The following is a 19,402-nucleotide window of genomic DNA, read 5'->3' as shown; positions in this document are numbered from 1 at the left end:
TACATATATAATTTTACTCATGGTCAAGTAGATCTGTAGTCTGGAATCCCAGAGGTGGTATTGCTGGATCAAAGAATATATTGTGCTTGAAATTTTGATAGATCTTGTCGGAATGCCTTCCATAGTGGTTATACCAATTATATTCTCACCAGCAATATATGAGTCTGTCTGAGTCCCAGCTCTAGCAACAACTTGGTAGTCTGTTGGCCAGACTGGTCTCAAACTCCTGACCTCAGGCAATCCACCTGCCTTGGCCTCCGAAGTGCTGGCGTGGTGGGAGCCACCACGCCCGGCTCAGTCTTCTTATTTTTTTATTTTTTATTTATTTATTTTTTTGAGACAGAGTCTCTCTCTGTCGCCCAGGTTGGGGTGCAGTGGCACAATCTCGGCTCACTGCAAGCTCCGCCTCCCAGGTTCACACCCTTCTCCTGGCTCAGCTTCCCGAGTAGCTGAGACTACAGGCGCCCGCCACCACGCCCAGCTAATTTTTTTGTATTTTTTTGGTAAAGATGGGATTTCACCGTGTTAACCAAGATGGTCTCCCTCGATCTCCTGACCTCGTGATCTGCCTGCCTCCGCCTCCAAAAGTACTGAGATTACAGGCGTGAGCCACCGCCCTGGCCCTTAATTATATGTAGATAGAGTAGGGAGGAAAGAATGAGAAAGAAAGAGAGAGACTAGCTTCTTGTCTGTGATATTAGTTCAAATTTTATACAGTATTTTCCCTATTTATTTTATGTCTTTTGACTTTTTGTTCATGGTGTTATAACTTTAACATGAGGAATATATTTTTAAATTTAGTGGCTTCTCAATTTTGACTTGTAGCTACAGTACTTTTCCAATCCAAGGTGTCCCAGATGACTTTCATGCACTACAGAGTTTGAGAACCATGCTCAGACATTGCCTTTCTCACTGGAATGTGAATTCCCCAAAGGCAGGGACAAGAACTAAGTCATCCATGTCCCCAGCAGCTCATAGTGTCTGGCATAGTGTGAACATTTCAACGCCTGTAATCCCAGCACTTTGGGAGCTCGAGGCGGGAGGATCGCTTGAGCCCAGGAGTTCAAGACCAGCCTGGGCAACATGGCAAAACTCCATCTCTATTAAAAGAAAAAAGAAAAATGAAAAAAAATTTAAAAAGAAAGAAATGCTGGTTGAATAGATAAATTCCAATGGAGTCAAAACCATCTCCCTCTCCTAATTGCTGTGAAAAATCCCCCAGGTTTATCCTTCACCCTCAGACAGTGCTCTTTGGCTTTAGCTCGTGGTTATCTTTGTCTTTCTGTGTCTGGTTTTCTGTCAGAGATGACTCTCCTGAGTCATCTATTGGCCTGTCTGTCTCGGGACACCAAGTACACAGTGGAGTAATAAATATTTGAGCCATGACTGTTGAAGGGAGGGGCCCCGACTCTCTCCAGAACCTCTTCCCTAAAGGGTTTTGCTTGTACCTTTCTCCTGGCTCTTGGTCTGTCCTTAAGTTTAAGTTATTTGTGTTCCTGTCTCCTCACTCTCTCTTCATGCTCCCTTCTCAAATCCTTTGCAATGATGTTTCCTTTGTCTTGATCATTCCCCAAGATTTAGGATTTACCTCAAAACTCACCTCCTTGGAGGCATTTCTTGAACGCACAGGCCAATCTAACTATCCAGCTGTTGTTATTATATCACCTTGTTTTGTTTTCTTCCTAGAACATCATTATCTGAAATTATTTTGTTTATTTGCATATTTTTTCATGGTCTGAGTTCGCACCTTCCTCAGGAATGTCAGCTCCTTGAAGTCTAGGACAAGGCTGTCTTCTTTCCTGTTGTATTCTTAGCCCCAGAAGGACTGGCATATAGTAACTGCTTAATAAATATTTGCTGAATAAATGAATGATGGTTGCCTGAGAGCCCCTCCAGGGAAGGATTTAGATCTAAATAATAATAATAATTGCCATTTATTGAGCTCTAAGGATGCACTAGACTCTGTAGCAAGTTAATCTTCATGGAAACCAGATTCTATAGAGCTATTTTTATCCCCAGTTGTTGGATCAAACTGAAGCTTAGAGAAGTTAGCTCACACAGCTAGCACTAGACCACTGGTTCTCAAAGTGGGTTCCCTGAGCAGCCATGGCTTCTGAATCACCTGGGAACCTTTAGTAATGCAAATTCCTAGGCACCACCCCAGACTTACTGAGAAATTCTGGGGTGGGGCCTAGCAATCTGAATTTTAACAAACCTGCCAGGTGATTCTGATGCACCAAAGTGTGAAAAACCCTGTGTTAAAAGAAAGATGAGGTTAAATGTTTTTTTAAAAACACAGCTTTATTGACATAGAATTCACATCACCCACTCAAGTGTACAGGTCAATGATTTTTAGTATATTTACAGGGTTGTACAACCATCACCGAAATAGTTTGTAATTAATAGGTTAAAAAAAAAAAAAAGAGACCTGGCCAGGCGCAATAGTTCATGCCTGTAATCTCAGCACTTTGGGAGGCAGAGGCAGGTAGATCACTTGAGGTCAAGAATTCCCGACCAGACTGGGCAACATGGTGAAACCTTGTCTCTACTAAAAATACAAAAATTAGCTAGGTGTGGTGGCACCCGCCTGTGGGAGGCGGAGGTTGCCCTAAGCTGAGATCCGAGACTCCGTATCAAAAAAAAAAAAAAAAAAAAAAAAGAAGGCCGGGAGGCGGAGCTTGCAGTGAGCCGAGATCGCGCCACTGCACTCTAGCCTGGGTGACAGAGCAAGGGTCTGTCTCAAAAAGAAAAGAAAAGGCTGGGCGTGGTGGCTCACACCTGTAATCCCAGCACTTTGGGAGGCAGAAGCGGGTGGCTCACGAGGTCAGGAGATGGAGACCATCCTAGCTAACACGGTGAAACCCCGTCTCTACTAAAAATACAAAAAGTAGCTGGGCGTGGTGTCGGGCGCCTGTAGTCCCAGCTACTCGGGAGGCTGAGGCAGGAGAATGGCGTGAACCCCGGAGGCGGAGCTTGCAGTGAGCTGAGATCGCGCCACCGCACTCCAGCCTGGGCGACAGAGCAAGACTCCGTCTCAAAAAAAGAAAAAAAAAAAACCCTAAAAGAAACCCTGTACCAATTAGCAGCCACTCCCCGTTCCCCTCCCATCCCCTACTCCCAGCCGGAAGCAACCTATTTTGTCTTTTTTTTTTTTTTTTTTTTGAGAGACGGAGTCTCTTTCTGTCGCCCAGGCTGAAGTGCAGTGGCGCGATCTGGGCTCACTGCAAGCTCCGCCTCCCGGGTTCACGCCATTCTTCTGCCTCAGCCTCCCGAGTAGCTGGGACTACAGGCGCCCGCCACCACACCCGGCTAATTTTTTGTATTTTCAGTAGAGACGGGGTTTCACCATGTTAGCCAGGATGGTCTCGATATCCTGACCTCATGATCCGCCTGCCTCGGCCTCCCAAAGTGCTGGGATTACAGGCGTGAGCCACTGCACCCAGGCTACTTTTTCCTTTCTTCCTTTCTTTCTTTTCAGAGACAGGGTCTCACTCTGTTGCCCAGGTTGTCCTCCAACTCCTCCCCTGTCCTCAAGCAATCCTCCCACCTCAGCCTCCCAAAACACTGGGATTACAGGCATGAGCCACTGTGCCCCTTTACTTTTATTGTCACTAATCCTCACCACTACCCTGTAAAACAGGAATCATTATCCTCATTATACAGAGAAGAGAAACGGGGGCTCACAGAAGTCAGGTGACCTGTCTAAGCTCAAGCAAGCTGATATGGGGTAGAGTTGGGACCACAACCCACATCTGCCTGCTTTCTGTGCCCTCTGTGCTTGATCTCACGTCATGGACCATCCCTTTTGCCAAAGCTTTCGAAACGTGGCTTCTCCCCTCCTTTTAGGCCTTTTCTAGAAGTCAGGCTGGCTTGCAGCTCTCACCCCAAGCCTTTTTCCCCAGCTGGGGCTGAAGGCTGGGGAGGAGCTTCATGGGGGCTGGAAATAAATGAAGGGAGGGCTGGGCGGGACAGGGCAGTATTTCCAGGAGGCTGTGAGGGGGAGGTAAGGAGTTTGTTATTGTTTTGGGTTTGGGGATTTTTTTTTTTTCTTTGCTCCTGGAGAGCAGGTTAGGTAGCTCTTGGCAGTTTTGCTAGGGATAAGAAGTGGGTGAGGCTGAGGCAAGCAGAATCCTCCTGCCTCAGCCTCCCATGTAGCTAGGACTAGAACTACTGTAGTGCTAAGTGGGGAAGAGGGCTTTCTGCCTCTGTGGGGCCTGGTCTAATTTTGTGAGTGGTCTAAGAAGACTTTCCTTTTAAAGAGTGGAAAGCAATGAAACTGAGTCTTCAAGGCTGCAAAAGTTTCGCCCTGGATCAGAGAAAGGCACTACAGGTGGAGGGAACTATCTGTGCAAAGGGTTGGGGCCTTCAAGAGCTGGAGCACAGAGGTTTAAGAGAAAAAGTGGTGACAGATGAGCCCAGGGCTATCTGCTTAGACCTGTGATCTAATACGGATGCCAGGAGCCACATGGCAACGTGGCTATTTAAATTTAAATTAGTTAAAATTCAATAAAGTAAAAAATACAGCTCCTGTGCCGGGTGCAGTGGCTCATGCCTGTAATCCCCACACTTTGGGAGGCCGAGGCAGGGAGATCACCTGAGATCAGGAGTTCAAGACCAACCTAGCCAACATGATGAATCCCAATCTCTACTAAAAATACAAAAAAAAAAAAAAAAAAAAAAAAAAAAAAAAAATTAGATGGGCGTGGTGGCAAATGCCTCTGTAATCCCAGCTACTGGGGAGGCTGAGGCAGGATAATTGCTTGAACCCAGGAGGTGAAGGTTGTAGTGAGCAAGATCGCCCCATATGCACTCCAGCCTGGGTGACAAGAGTGAAACTAAAAAAAAAAAAAATCCAGCTCCTGAATCACACGTTATGTTTCAAATATTCAATAGCCACGTGGGGCTGGTAGCAATGGTATTGGAGAGTATGTACAAGGCATGCCTCTATCATCACAGAATGTTCTTTTGGCCCATGGGAAGCCTCAGGAAGGGGTTCGGATTGCTCAAGGACCCATGGGAGAGAGCAGGCTTTGACTGGGCTGCCTGCCTGTGAGGTCTCTGGACTAGAGGTGAGGGAACGGTCCCCAGAAGTGTGAGGTGGTGTGACTCACCTCCTGCCAGCGTAAAATGGACTCTGTCCCCAAGGACAGGAAAATATCGGGCAAGGCTTCTTCAGCCCTGACTTGGGATATCTGCTCAGTGTGACCAAAGCCAGGGGCTGAGAAACATGGAGTGAGTGGGACTGGGGCAGGAGCAGTAGCTGCTGAGTGAGGCTGAGCCTGAGCACCCGGTGGGGAGAGGGATGGGGTCTCCAGCTTGGTCTTGGTTGCCATGCCTGGGACCGGACAGGAGAAGGGCTGGGGGAGGTATGTGTGAGTTGGGATAGAAGAGGGAGGAGGGTTGCTGAAGAGGGGTTGGGTTGCACCATGCCTAACAATGAGAGAGATAGGAACCCTCTCATCTCACACTGATGAGTTGTTTCTGCCTCTTTCCCAGGTCCAACACAGTCCAGCTGACAAGGATGGAATACGCCATGAAGTCCCTTAGCCTTCTCTACCCCAAGTCCCTTTCCAGGTGAGGAAAGCCATGGGCAGAATGGAAAGGGAGCCACCTATGAGCTGTAAGCCAGAACTTCTCAAACTTTAGTGGATATATAGGTCACAGGGGACCTTGTTCAAGTGCAGATTCTGATTCAGGAGGTCTGGAGTGGGACCTGAGATTCTGCACTGCCAAGAAGTCCCTGGGTGATATTAATGCTGCTGCCTACACTACCACCACACCGTGCATAGAAAGGAGTAGACACTATGCTTGGTGCTTTTACTCCTGATCTCATGTAAGCCTCACAACAACTTTGGGAAGTGGGGGTTATTATACCAAATTAATAGGTGACAGAACTGAGACACATAGTGGGTGCTCTCAATCACCCAGCAAATCCATGAGGGAGCCAAAATTCTAAATTGGGACTGCCTGACTGTAAAATCCAGGTCCTTTCCATTCCTTTGGTTCTAAATTGAGTGCTTCAGTTAAAAAAATACCTTATATTGACTTCGGGTTTCCCCCACTTCATCCAACTTTACAGGTGAGGAGAGTGAAGCCAAGAGAGAGGTGGTAATTGGGGGAACGTGAGATGGGTCTTTTATTACTTTGCTACTTACTCCTCATGGTCTGAGAACCAGCATATCAACATCACTTGGGAACTTGTGAAACATTTGGAATCTCAGGCCTCACCCAGGTCTACTCAATCAGAATCTGCATTTGAACAGATGCCCTGGTGACTTACGTGCCCTTCAAAGTTTGAGATGCACTGCTCTAGCAGGCTTTTTTTCTTTTTCTTTTTCTTTTTTTTAAGTCAAGGTCTCACTCTGTTGCCCAGAATGGAGTGCAGTGGTACCATCATAGCTCACTACAACCTCTGCTGCCTCCCAGGGTTCAAGCAATTCTTGTGTCCCAGCCTACAGAGCTGTGATTACAGGCATATGCCACCACGCTGGCTAATCTTTGTATTTTTAGTAGAGATGGGGTTTCACCATGTTAGCCAGGGTGGTCTTGAACTCCTGACTTCAAGTGATCTGCCCACCTCAGCCTTCCAAAGTATGGGATTACAGGCATGAGCCACCGTGCCTGGCCTCTAGCAGGCTTTTGAGTAAGACTAGAGCAGGATTAGCAGGCGATGGGGGCTTGACTGATCATGAGCCTGGTCTGGAGGGGTGGGGAAGTGGCTCCCCTGTGTGGTGGGCAAGGGTTGGGCAAAGTGGGCGGCTCACCCTGATGCTTCAACTGCCCCCAGGCGCGTGTCAGTGCGTACCTCTGTGGTGACCCAGCAGCTGCTGTCGGAGCCCAGCCCCGAGGCCCCCAGGGCCCGGCCCTGCCGCGTAAGCACTGCGGATCGAAGCGTGAGGAAGGGCATCATGGCTTACAGTCTTGAGGACCTCCTCCTGAAGGTGAGAGTGCCCTGCACGTTGCACAGCCCAGCTGTAAGCTGAGATTCAGGGCTTAGAAGGTGGCAGTTTCCTTTCTGATACCTACCAGCACCTACATATGGTAATGCCCACCTGGACAGCATCCAACTGATTAGCAATGGCTGATGTCTGTTTGGTAACGGCAGGTGGGCGGGGCAGTATGTTACCATCCTACACTATCAGTAGGTCAATAGTATTTTCAGGGCACATTTTTCTTGCTGGAAAATCTCTTGCTTCCCACTTCCATTAGTTTTTTTGTTTTGGTTTTTGTTTGTTTTTTTTTTTTTGAGACGAAGTCTCGCTCTTGTCACCCAGGCTGGAGTGCAATGGCGCAATCTCGGCTCACTGCAACCTCTGCCTCCCAGGATCAAGCGATTCTCCTGCCTCAGCCTCCCGAGTAGCTGGGACGACCGGCACACACCACCACACCCAGCTAATTTTTTGTACTTTAGTAGAGACAGGGTTTCACCGTGTTGCCCAGGCTACTCTCGAACTCCTGAGCTCAGGCAATCCACCCACCTCGGCCTCCCAAAGTGTTGGGATTACAGGCGTGAGCTACCACGCCCAGCCTGAGATGGAGTCTTGCTATGTCACCCAAGTTGTAGTGCAGTGGCATGATCTCGACTCACTGAAGCCTCCGCCTCCAAGGTTCAAGTGATTCTCATGCCTCAGCCTCCCAAGAAGCTGGGACTATAGGCATGTACCACCACGCCCAGTTAATTTTTTGTATTTTTAGTAGAGATGGTGTTTCGTCATGTTGACCAGGCTGGTCTCAAACTCCCAACCTCAGGAAATCTACCTGCCTCTGCCTCCCAAAGTGCTAGGATTACAGGCATGAGCCACCACGCCCGTCCTCAGTGATCATCTCTATAGGGGTGGGACCTGCAATCCCAGGTGCCTGGTACAGGTCAAATGTTTGGATTAGGCTTTCAAGTACTAGGTTCTATTTAACATACATAAATCATAGCTCACCTCTTTATTCTAAGTTTCCTCCCCTATTTCTGTGTATTAGTTCTATTCTTCCGGGGAGCAAATTTCCCCTCCTTTGTAAGGCTTCTGGCTGTGCAGACTACATTTCTTGTGCTTTCGATCAAAAGGACCTGTTCATACTCTAGTCTGGACTTGGTGCTGCTTTTTTGCCCTGAGGCCTGGGCACCCCTGGCATCAAAATGTCCTTGTTATATATGGCTTCTTCTGGAGGAAGCAATTACAAACTAACAAAAGTTACACAGTACAAATACAATACAAAACTTTTCCTGAATCATTTAAGAGTAAGTTGCCAACTTGCTGCCTATTACTCTTGGATACTTCAATGTGCATTTTCTACAAACAAGGATATTCTCCTGTGTAGCCATCATACGACTATTACAATCAAGAAACAGTATTACATTACTGTAATTGAATCCTGAGACTCAAGCATTGCCAGTTGTCCCAATAATACCCTTTGTAGTGAAAGGATCCAGGTCAGGATCAAGTGTTTATTTAATTGTATGGTTCTTTAGTTTCCTTTAGTCTGGAACAGTTTTTCAGTGTTTCCTTGACTTTCATGACCTTGACCATTTTGAAGATTGTGAGCCAGCTATTTTTGTTTACTGGCCCTTGGAACTATCCATTTCTTTCTTTCTTTTTTCTTTTTTTTGAGATGGAGTCTTGCTCTGTTGACCAGGCTGGAGTGCAGTGGTGCGATCTCGGCTCACTGCAAGCTCTACCTCCTGGGTTCCCACCATCCTCCTGCCTCAGCCTCCCGAGTAGCTGGGACTACAGGCACCTGCCACCACGCCTGGCTAATTTTTTTTTGTATTTTTAGTAGAGACGGGGTTTCACCATGTTAGCCAGGATGGTCTCGATCTCCTGACCTTGTGATCTGCCTGCCTCGGCCTCCCAAGGTGCTGGGATTACAGGCATGAGCCACTGCACCTGGCCCTATCCATTTCTTTAATTCAGGTTTACATCTTTGGCAGGAATATGATAAAAATAAGTTACAGGCCAGGCATAGTGGCTCACGCCTGTAATCCTAACACTTTGGGAGGCCGAGGCAGGAGGATTCCTTGAGCCCAGGAGTTCAAAACCAGCCTGGGCAACATGGTGAGACCCCATCTATACAAAAATAATGCAGGAATTAGCTGGACATGGTGGTGTGCACCTGTAGTTTCAGTTACTCAGGAGGCTGAGGCAGGATGATCGCTTGAGCCTAGGAATTTGAGGCTTCAGTAAACTGTGAATGCACCACTGCACTCCAGCCTGTGTGACAGAGTGAGACCCTGTCTAAAAAAATTTTTTTAAAGATTGTCAGTGCAAAATTATATGCAATTTTTATCACCTTACTGTTCTGATTATTTGAATAAAGTGGTAGGTACAGTCAAGCTTCTCTATGTAACATTTTTCCCTCTGTTATTTATTTTCTAGGTCAGTACTTTGTACTAAGTAAACATTGAATTCTGCATCTGTCACTGTATTCACTTCTTCTTCTTCTTCTTCTTATTATTATTATTTAGAGAAAGGGTCTCACTCCATTGCCCAGGCTAGGATGCAGTGGTGTGATGATGGCTCACTGCAGCCTCAAACTCCTAGGTTCAAGTGATCCTGCCACCTCAGCCTCCTGACTCACTAGGACTATAGATACACAACCTCACACCTAATTTTTAATTTAAAAAAAAATAGCGATGGGGTCTAGCTATGTTTCGCAGCCTGGTCTCAAACTCCTGGCCTCAAGTGATCCTCCCACCTCGGCCTCGCAAAGTGCTGGGATTAGAGGCATGAGCCACTGCACCTGGCCTATTTATTTATTTATATCAAAAGGGACACAGGTATTCCTATTTTAGTAGGATATATGAATGGCAACAGATTATTTATTGATGCTCAAGTTGTCCCAGACTTCTGTGTCTTTTTATCATGTCCCCATCATTCTTTGCATGCCTTTTTACTTTCTGGTGCTTTTTTTTTTATCCTGTCCCCATCATTCTTTGCATGCTTTCTTACTTTCTGGTGCAGCAAGGTATTACAGGCTCATCTTGTATTTACCCTGCCCTAATTCTTGGCCATTTTTTTCTAAGGAGGTCTGTTTCATTTTAGTGGAGAATGGTATTCAGAAACCGAGATCAGGGAGCTAGGTATGTTCATTGCTATTGGTGTGTTGCTGAGCCCAGGCCCTTATTGAAAGATTTTTAAGTAGCAAAGTATGTTCCTTATAGAATCCAAGCAAGAAAAGTGAAGTGAGAATTCAATCATTCCAAAATAACCAATGATGTGGTTGTAAATGTCCTGAGGAGGCTATTCTTATTATGGACCATGTATTCTGCCAGGTGACTTGCAGTATTTCTTCTGATGAGAGCCTTAAGGTAGTTACCACTATTTCCATTCTCCAGAGGCAGAGGCCAAGTGCATCCACTGGGATTGAAAAATCCCAGCATTTTGGGAGGCTGAGGTGGGAGGATTCCTTGAGCACAGGACTTTGAGACCAGCCTCGGCCACAAAGCAGTACCCTGTCTCCACCTCCCGCCGCAAAAAAAAATTAGCTGGACAACCAGGGCACAAGCCTGTAATCTCAGCTACTTGGGAGGCTAAAGTGGAAGGATCATTGAGCCCAGGAGGTTGAGGCTGCAGTGAGCTGTGATTATACCACTGCATTCCAACCTGGGTTAAAGAGCAAAGCCTTCTCTCCAAAAAAAAAAAAAAAAAAAATTAAACATAGAGTTAATGTATGACTCAGCAATTCTACTCCTAGGTATATGCCCAGGAGAATTGAAAACCTGTGTTCATATAAAAACGTGTACACAAAAACTCATAGCAGCATTATTCATAACAGTCAAAAAGAAACAATCCAAGTGTTCATCCATTGATAAATAGATTTTAAAATCTGGTATATCTATATAGTAGAATATTATTAGCCAAAAAAAAAAAAAATGAATCATGTCTAGGCATGATAGCACATACCTGTAATCCCAGCACTTTGGGAGGCCAAGGTAGGAGGATCCCTTGAGGCCAGGAGTTTGAGACCAGTCTGAGCAACATAGCCAGACACCATCTTTAAAAAAAACATAAAAATTGCCGGGCGCGGTGGCTCACGCCTGTAATCCCAGCACTTTGGGAGGCCGAGGCAGGCGGATCACAAGGTCAGGAGATCGAGACCACGGTGAAACCCCGTCTCTACTAAAAATACAGAAAATTAGCCGGGCGCGGTTGTGGGCGCCTGTAGTCCCAGCTACTCGGGAGGCTGAGGCAGGAGAATGGCGTGAACCCGGGAGGCGGAGCTTGCAGTGAGCCGAGATCGCGCCACTGCACTCCAGCCTGGGCGACAGAGCGAGACTCCGTCTCAAAAAAAAAAAAAAAAAAAAAAAAAAAAAAAAAAAAAAAACATAAAAATTAGGCAGGTGTAATGCATGCGCCTGTAGTCCCCGCTACTCGGGAGGCTGAGGCAGGAGGATTGCTTGTGCCCAAGAGTTGGAGGCTGCAATGAGCTACAATTATGTCACATGCTCTCTACTTACGCTTATGATATGCTTACGATTACTGCATTCCAGCCTAGTAAACACTGCACTATTAGATAGTGGTGATTGCTGCACAACTTTGTGAATATACTAAAAAACCCTGAATTGTATACTTTTAGAGGGTAACTTTTAGAGTATGTAAACTATATCACAATTAAAAATTATATGTGACTTATATTTTATTGGACAATATTATTCTAGACTATGAACCCTGAAGTCAGGAACCAAGAGGTACCATGATAAAGTCTCTGGGTAGTGATTACACAGCAGAGGGCTTGGGCTCCAGTTCCACCTCATAGACCCCAGCCCACTAGTTCTGGGATGGCAGAAGCATCACTGACCTTATTCCCCAGGTCCGGGACACTCTGATGCTGGCAGACAAGCCCTTCTTTCTGGTGCTGGAGGAAGATGGCACAACTGTAGAGACAGAAGAGTACTTCCAAGCCCTGGCAGGGGATATAGTGTTCATGGTCCTCCAGAAGGGGCAGAAATGGCAGCCTCCATCAGAACAGGTGAGGTTCCACCTGTCGGGGGAGAAAATCGGGACCCTGGGAGATGTCTTCAAGGGGTGCTAACCATTTGCTTGTCTCAATACAGGGGACGAGGCACCCACAGTCCCTCTCCCATAAGCCTGCCAAGAAGATTGATGTGGCCCGTGTAACCTTTGACCTGTACAAGCTGAACCCACAGGACTTCATTGGCTGCCTGAATGTGAAGGCAACATTTTATGATACGTACTCCCTTTCCTACGATCTGCACTGCTGTGGGGCCAAACGCATCGTGAAGTGAGTGAAGTGGGATTTCCTGGGGACAGGGTGGGTATGGGCAATGGGAGAGCCCCTATCTGTTCACATGGACTCAGCCTTCTCAGCGCCTGGGTCTGGCATTAGTGCTGACAAAGCATAGCCTGTATCAGACAACATGGAGCCTGATGGGCTGTTGAAGTGCTGCTGTGGACGACACTGGCGTGTGCCCAAGGGTGCACGTGCTCCTCCTGGTGGAACTTGGATGCATTTTGCTTTTATGACTACTTTCCACTCTAGAAACTACACTTTTTTTTTTAATTGAAATAGGGAGTTTTCCTAAGTAGTCTTCTAGTCAATTTTTTAAAAATGAACATGTGTTGGCCAGGTGTGGTGGCTCACACCTGTAATCCCAGCATTTTGGGAGGCCAAGGTGGGTGGATCACTTGAGGTCAGGAGTTTAAGACCAGCCTGGCCAACATGGCAAAACCCAATCTATACAAAAATACAAAAATTAGCTGGACATTGTGGTGCATGCCTGTAATTCCAACTACTCAGGAGGCTGAAGCAGGAGAATTGCTTGAACCTGGGAGGTGGAGGTTGCAGTGAGCCAAGATTCCGCCACTGCACTCCAGCCTGGGCAAAAGAGCAAGACTCTCTCGGACAAAAAAAAAAAAAAAAGCATGTGTCAAAGATTTAATTGAATTCATTAATTAATGAGAGAAGTAGCAAGAAGTTACAATCAGTTCAAAGGAGAATTCAAAATCTCACACATATATAGGTCCAGCAAGAATGATGAGATAGGCTGGGTGCGGTGGCTCTCACTTGGAATCCCAGCATTTTGGGAGGTCAAGGCGGGAGGATCTGTTGCGCCCAGGAATTTGAGACCAGCTTGGGCAACATAGTGAGACCCAGTCTCTACCACATGCGTGTGTGCGTGCGCGTGCACACGCGCGCACGCACACACACACACACACACACAAAATGCTGGCAGTGGTAGTATCTCCCTATAATCCCAGCTAGGTGGGAGGATTGCTTGAGCCCAGGAGTTTGAGGCTGCAGTGAGAAATGACCATACCACTGTGTACTCTAGCCTGGGCAACAGCATGACACCTTGTCTCTAAAAAGAAGAAAAAAAGAGATAAATGTATACATACAAAATTGGATTTTTCCCCCGTGTGAATGGGAGGGATGAAATAATCTTCCCTCCATAGGACAGAATTATAATTTGCAAGTCTTATGGACCAGAGTCATTTGTACTATACAATGAACTTTTCTTAAAACTTATTTTTGAAAGTCTAACCAAATGTCTCAGGAAGCATGAGAATATGTGAGGTTAGAACCCGCTCCCACTTCCCCATTTCCCCTACTTTCCAAACATCCAACTTCATGTTAATTGCTTTATGCTATTTCAGCCTTATGACCCTGGGTGGCAGATGCAATCCCATTTTACCCATGAGGGGGTTGAAGCTCAAAGCTAGAGCAGTTTGCTAAAGTTCACCCAGCTAACAAGACTGGATTAGGACTTAGGCATGCCTAATTCAGTTTCTGTTCTCAGTGCATGCTCATGCCAGGCATGGGTGTCTTCATGTCCAGCACTCTGAACATCAGTTAGACTGCAGGTGACTTGGAAAGGCCTCAGAGTCTAGAACAGAGTGTCTCAAGGGACAGAGCCATGTTATGGAGATTAATCTGGTCCAAAGTAGTAGTAGAAAAATAGAAAGCCTTATGAAACGAGCTGGAGTTTCGCATGAGAAAGTAGGGAGGTTCTGGGCATCTCAGTTAAGGTGGAATTGCAGGTCCTCGCCCTAATCCTGACCTCATCTGCAGCATCTGTTCCTGTTTGCACATCGCTCTAGAATTGATGAAGGGCTTTTAGTGCTACCACCTCAGTGGTATTCAAATGTTATTAATGAAGAAAACAAACATAATGAAACCAATCCCTTCCAGGCCAGCATGGGAATATGGGGATGCAGGGAGGGGGTATACTCTTGTTTTTTATTTATTATTTATACATTTATTTATTTATTTTTGAGAAGGAGACTCACTCTGTCACCCAGGCTGGAGTGCAGTGGTACAATCTCAGCTCACTACAACCTCTGTCTCCTGGGTTCAAGCAATTCTCATGCCTCAGCCTCCTGAGTAACTGAGATTACAGGTGTCTGCCACCACACCTGACTGTTTGTATTTTTTAGTAGAGACAGGGTTTCACCATGTTGGCCAGGCTGGTCTCAAACTCCTGACCTCAAATGATCCACCCGCTTCGGCCACGTAAAGTGATAGGATTACAGGCATGTGCTACTGCGCCCAGCCTCATGTTTTTTGTTTGTTTGTTTTTAAATATAGAATCTTGCTCTATCACCCAGGCAGGAGTGCAGTGGTGCCATCTCGGCTCACTGCAACCTCCACCTCCTGGGTTCAAGCAATTCTCTTGCCTCAGGCTCTGCAGTAGCTGGGATTACAAGCACCCACCACTATGCCTGGCTAATTTTTGTATTTTTAGTAGAGACAGAGATTCGCCATGTTGGCCATGCTGGTCTCAAACTCCTGACCTCAGGTGACCCACCCTCCATGGCCTCCCAAAGTGCTAGAATTACAGGCATGAGCACCATGCCCAGCCTACTTTGTGGTTTTGACTTGCATGCCCTCTCATTCCACCCAGGGAAGCTCTCCGCTGGGCCCTCTTCAGCATGCAGGCCACGGGCCACGTGATGCTTGGCACCTCCTGTTACCTGCAGCAGCTCCTCGATGCTACAGAGGAAGGGCAGCCCCCCAAGGGCAAGGCCTCATCCCTCATCCCGACCTGTCTGAGGATACTTCAGTGAAAGCCCAAGTCCTTGGAAGCTTTCCCCAGTGAAGGACTAGACTAGGGGCCCCACGCTTAACTGGTAGTGCCCACAAGCCTGGCAGCTGTAGAGCTGCTAACCTCCCCACACCTCCTTCACCGTGTAGGACCTGAGTGAGGAGGAGGGGCTGGAAACCTGGGGTGGGTTGGCCAAAGGAGAACCTCAGGCTCCTGGCCTGGCCCAGCTCCTTCCTGCCCAAGGCAGCTTAGCCCACCCAGACTGGTCCTGAAGTCTGCCCCTCAGCAATCCGGCCTCACAGGTTGCACTTTCATGGTGCTCTCTACCTTCTGGCCCCCATCCCAGAACATTCCTGAGTGAATTCTCAAGCACATCAGCATGTGATATTAGGGAGTTTGCAATAAATTACTGAGGCTGATGTTTCTTCTTTGCCTGTGTTCTTTGGGGGCAGGGTTCTATCTGGAAGGTTGGAGGGGGCTAAAGGAAGAGAAAAATCTATTGTCAAAGCATTCTCTTTAATGTAGGATTACAGAAAATAGCACTTTTGCCGGGCGCGGTGGCTCAAGCCTGTAATCCCAGCACTTTGGGAGGCCGAGATGGGCAGATCACGAGGTCAGGAGATCGAGACCATCCTGGCTAACCCGGTGAAACCCCGTCTCTAGTAAAAAATACAAAAAAATAGCCGGGCGAGGTGGTGAGCGTCTGTAGTCCCAGCTACTCGGGAGGCTGAGGCAGGAGAATGGCGTGAACCCGGGAGGCGGAGCTTGCAGTGAGCAGAGATCTGGCCACTGCACTCCAGCCTGGGCGACAGAGCGAGACTCCATCTCAAAAAAAAAAAAAAAAAAAGAAAAGAAAATAGCACTTTTTCTACCAAAGGAGAAAAAAAAAAAAAAAAAAAGAGCTGGGCACAGTGACAGGTGCCTGCTGTCCTAGCTACTCAGCAGACTGGGGTGGGTCTTTTTTAAAGACCCCAGTCTCTTTAAATAAACAAAATTGCAGTTGATTTTGAAACTAAAGTCAGCTGAATTTGAGGCTTGAGCTGACTATGTAATTGATGCCATATGTAACAATTTCCTAATTAAATTCACCTATAAGAAGAGCTTCAATTAAGCAGATGGGATTAAGTCACTCTTCTAATTTCTCAGTGTCCCATTTTATAATAACCATTTAAGTGATTAGGTGTAAAAGTACTACTCAAGCTGTAAGGCATTTCTCCATCAATGCCCATCCTAACTTGCCAGACAGCTTATCTTTGATGTTCAGGACTTTCAACCTCGGGATTTCAAAGTGGGCTTATAGGTAGCCCCAAAGAGCAGGAGCTTCTCATCAGTGTGAGCTGGCATTTTCCAATATTGGACGACTCAAGACAAGCATGAAAGGCTGAACTTAGACTGGGCATAGTGGCTCATGCCTGTAATCCCAGCACTTTGGGAGGCTGAGCCAGGTGGATTACCTGAGGTCAGGAGTTCGAGACCAGCCTGACTAATGTGGTGAAACCCGGTTTCTACTAAAAACAAAAAAATTAGCTGGGCGTCGTGGCAGGTGCCTGTTATCACAGCTACTCAGGAGGCTGAGGCAGTAGAATTGCTTGAACCCGGGAGGCGGAGGTTGTGGTAAGCCAAGATCGTGCCACTGTACTACAGCCTGGGTGACAGAGCAAGACTCCGTCGCAGGGGGAAAAAAAAAAAGGCTGAACTTGTAGAATTTGTAGGTGACTGTTTTATTTAGTCTGTGACTGAAAGATTTAAAAACCTGGCCAGGTGCAGTGGCTCATGCCTGATATCCCGGCACTTTGGGAGGCCAAGGCAGGAGTATCGCTTGAGGCCAGGAGTTCAAAAGCAGCCTGGGCAAGATAGCCAGACCCTGTCTTTATACTAGATAATAAAAAAAAATCAGCAGAGCATGGTGGCTGTAGAGGCGGGAGGTTCACTTGAGCCCAGGAGGTCGCGGCTGCAGTGAGCTATAATTGTGCCACTGCACTCCAACCTGAGCAACAGAGTGAGAGCCTGTCTCTGGGAAAAAAAAAAAAAGGATTCAAAAACTCTATCATGGCCAGGCACAGTGGTTCACGCCTGTAATCTCAGCACTTTGGGAGTCCAAGGCAGGTGGATCACAAGGTCAGGCATTTGAGACCAGCCTGGCCAACATGGCCAAATCCCGTCTTTACTAAAAATACAAAAAATTGGCCGGGCATGGTGCTGGCACCTGTAATCTCAGCTTGGGAGGCTGAGGCAGGAGAATTGCTTGAACCTGGGAATTGCAAGTTGCCGTGAGCCGATATTGTGCCATTGCACTCTAGCCTGGACAGAGCAAGACTCAGTCTCAAAATAAAATAAAAACGAAAAACAAAACAAAACAAAACCTATCGTTTCACGACTTTTACTATAAATCTTATTTGGATTTAGTAAACACTAAGGCAAAGGCCTGTATTACCAAAGCTGGTCTGGGAGCTATTTCTGGCAGCAGACCTGAACCCTGCACCCTGTGGGCAAAGACGCTGAAACTCGCTGAAGAGGGGCTGCTATTCCGGGCTCTCCTGCTCTTTTGCAGTTATGGCTGGAGGCTGGCCGGGTGCCAGGCTGGCTCCATGTGGTGTGCCGTCTGGCAGGGAGGCCTGATGTTTGTATGATCACAGAAGCTATCCTAGTCCACACTTGCTGAAGCGGTAGCAGGGCCTACCTGCTCCTCCTGTAAAGTGCTCAGTAACAGAGTTGGAGTGGGGGTGGGAGGCTTGGTATTTGTCCCAAGCTTCCCTCCTGAGATCCGGGGTTTGACAAGTAAATCTTGAGCAACTGCCCACGGTCTCTTGGCATTGAGCCCAGGGAAAACAAGGTTCTTCCTCTTCTTCCAGGAGCTCGGAGGCTAATGGAGTCAAAGCAGCTGTGGTCAGTGAATAGGAAAGGGCAGCCTTTGATGAGGCTGGGAGCTGGGGAGGGAAGATTTCAAACAGCAAAGGAGCTTGAGCCTTGGTAGGGCCTGCCCGTCCTAGAGGGGGAACAGACTTTCCTGGGCCCCGCACAGCCAGGAGTAGCTGTCTTCAAGGTGTGCTGTGTCCCAGCTCCTCCAGCTCAGCCTTTTCATTTGTTCAAGCTGGTGCTCGAGAGTGCACAGGATGCCTTTCAGAAGAATTCTAAATCCCGGGGGGGCTGTGATGGCACAGTCACATGTCTGAGCCCAAAACAAGAGAACCACTTGTGTTTTTGCCACACTGCTTGCCAGCGATGCCCATAATTTTGCACATAATTTTTTTTTTTTTTTTGAGACGGAGGCTCGCTCTGTCGCCTGGGCTGGAGTGCAGTGGCACAATCTTGGCTCATCGCAAGCTCCGCCTCCTGGGTTCACGCCATTCTCCTGCCTCAACCTCCCGAGTAGCTGGGACTACAGGCGCCCGCCACCATGCCCAGCTAATTTTTTTGTATTTTTAGCAGAGACCGGGTTTCCCTGTGTTAGCCAGGATGGTCTTGATCTCCTGACCTCGTGATCCACCCGCCTCGGCCTCCCAAAGTGCTGGGATTACAGGCATGAGCCACCGCACCCGGTCTTTGTGCACATAATTTTTTATTTGTTTGTTTGTTTATTTTCTTTTGAGACAGAGTCTCGCTCTTGTCACCTAGGCCCGAGTGCAGTGGCACGATCTCAGCTCACTGCAACCTCCGCCTCCCAGGTTCAAGTGATTCTCCTGCCTCAGCCTCCTGAGTAGCTGGGATTACAGGCACCTGCCACCATGCCCTGCTAATTTTTTGTATTTTTAGTAGAGATGGGGTTTCACTATGTTGGTCAGGCTGGTCTTGTATTTGTGTGTACTTTCAGAAACACAGAAGGATGTAAATATAACTAAGAAATAGACACCCATCAGAGGCCAGGCATGTTGGCTCATACCTGTAACCCTAGCACTTTGGGAGGTCTAGGCGGGTGGATTGCCTGAGATCAGGAGTTAGAGACCAGCCTGACCAACATGAAAAAACATGGAGAAATCCTGTCTCTACTGAAAATACAAAATTAGCCGGGCCTGGTGGCGCATGCCTGTAATCCCAGCTACTCGGGAGGCTGAGGCAGGAGAATCACTTGAATCCGGGAGGCAGAGGTTGAGGTGAGCTGAGATCGTGCCATTGCACTCCAGCCTGGGCAGTAAGAGCGAAACTCTGTCTCAAAAAAAAAAAAAAAAAAAAAGAAGGCGAAATAGACATCCATCACATACACATATGCTTATTCTAGTCACACTGTCCTTTACTTTCCTCTTTTGATTTAATATATTCTGGAGATCAATTCACATGAGCTCCTATAGAACTATGCATTCTTCCCTCAATGGTTCCATGATACAGACGTGCTAGAGCTGAGTTAGCCACTCCTCTGATGGATTTAGATTTATTGACAGTATTTTGCTAATGCAAACCATGAATCGAAAGTTG

At 47.2% G+C, this 19,402-nt stretch overlaps 1 protein-coding gene across 4 annotated transcripts; it reads left to right on the top strand.

Annotated features, from left to right (window-relative positions):
- Window positions 1–3,966: 3,966 nt before the first annotated feature.
- On the top strand, window positions 3,967–15,414 carry CIDEC (cell death inducing DFFA like effector c). Of its 4 annotated transcripts, none has more exons than XM_050778723.1 (6): window positions 3,967–4,003; window positions 5,497–5,574; window positions 6,788–6,941; window positions 11,800–11,958; window positions 12,044–12,231; window positions 14,852–15,414. In XM_050778723.1, the coding sequence occupies exons 2-6, from the start codon at window positions 5,522–5,524 to the stop codon at window positions 15,012–15,014; spliced, it is 717 nt and encodes a 238-aa protein (XP_050634680.1). In that variant the 5' UTR covers window positions 3,967–4,003; window positions 5,497–5,521; the 3' UTR covers window positions 15,015–15,414. The 4 variants fall into 4 exon arrangements, with proteins under 4 accessions (XP_050634680.1, XP_050634681.1, XP_050634679.1 ...); XM_050778724.1 differs by lacking the exon at window positions 3,967–4,003 and adding an exon at window positions 4,964–5,069; XM_050778722.1 differs by lacking the exon at window positions 3,967–4,003 and adding an exon at window positions 5,093–5,232.
- Window positions 15,415–19,402: the final 3,988 nt, after the last annotated feature.

The sequence above is a fragment of the Macaca thibetana genome, chromosome 2 (genome assembly GCF_024542745.1).
Source record: "Macaca thibetana thibetana isolate TM-01 chromosome 2, ASM2454274v1, whole genome shotgun sequence".
In the NCBI taxonomy this organism is placed as follows: Eukaryota; Metazoa; Chordata; class Mammalia; order Primates; family Cercopithecidae; genus Macaca; species Macaca thibetana.
This window is presented reverse-complemented; position numbering and strand designations above follow the sequence as displayed.

Excerpts from the sequence above, each read along its gene's own strand:
- CIDEC (XM_050778721.1), top strand. The coding sequence starts at position 5,332 with ATGCCTGGGACCGGACAGGAGAAGGGCTGGGGGAG. Across the intron at positions 11,959-12,043 it reads GGCAGCCTCCATCAGAACAG|GGGACGAGGCACCCACAGTC; the intron begins GTGAGGTTCCAC and ends GTCTCAATACAG. Across the intron at positions 12,232-14,851 it reads GGGGCCAAACGCATCGTGAA|GGAAGCTCTCCGCTGGGCCC; the intron begins GTGAGTGAAGTG and ends CATTCCACCCAG.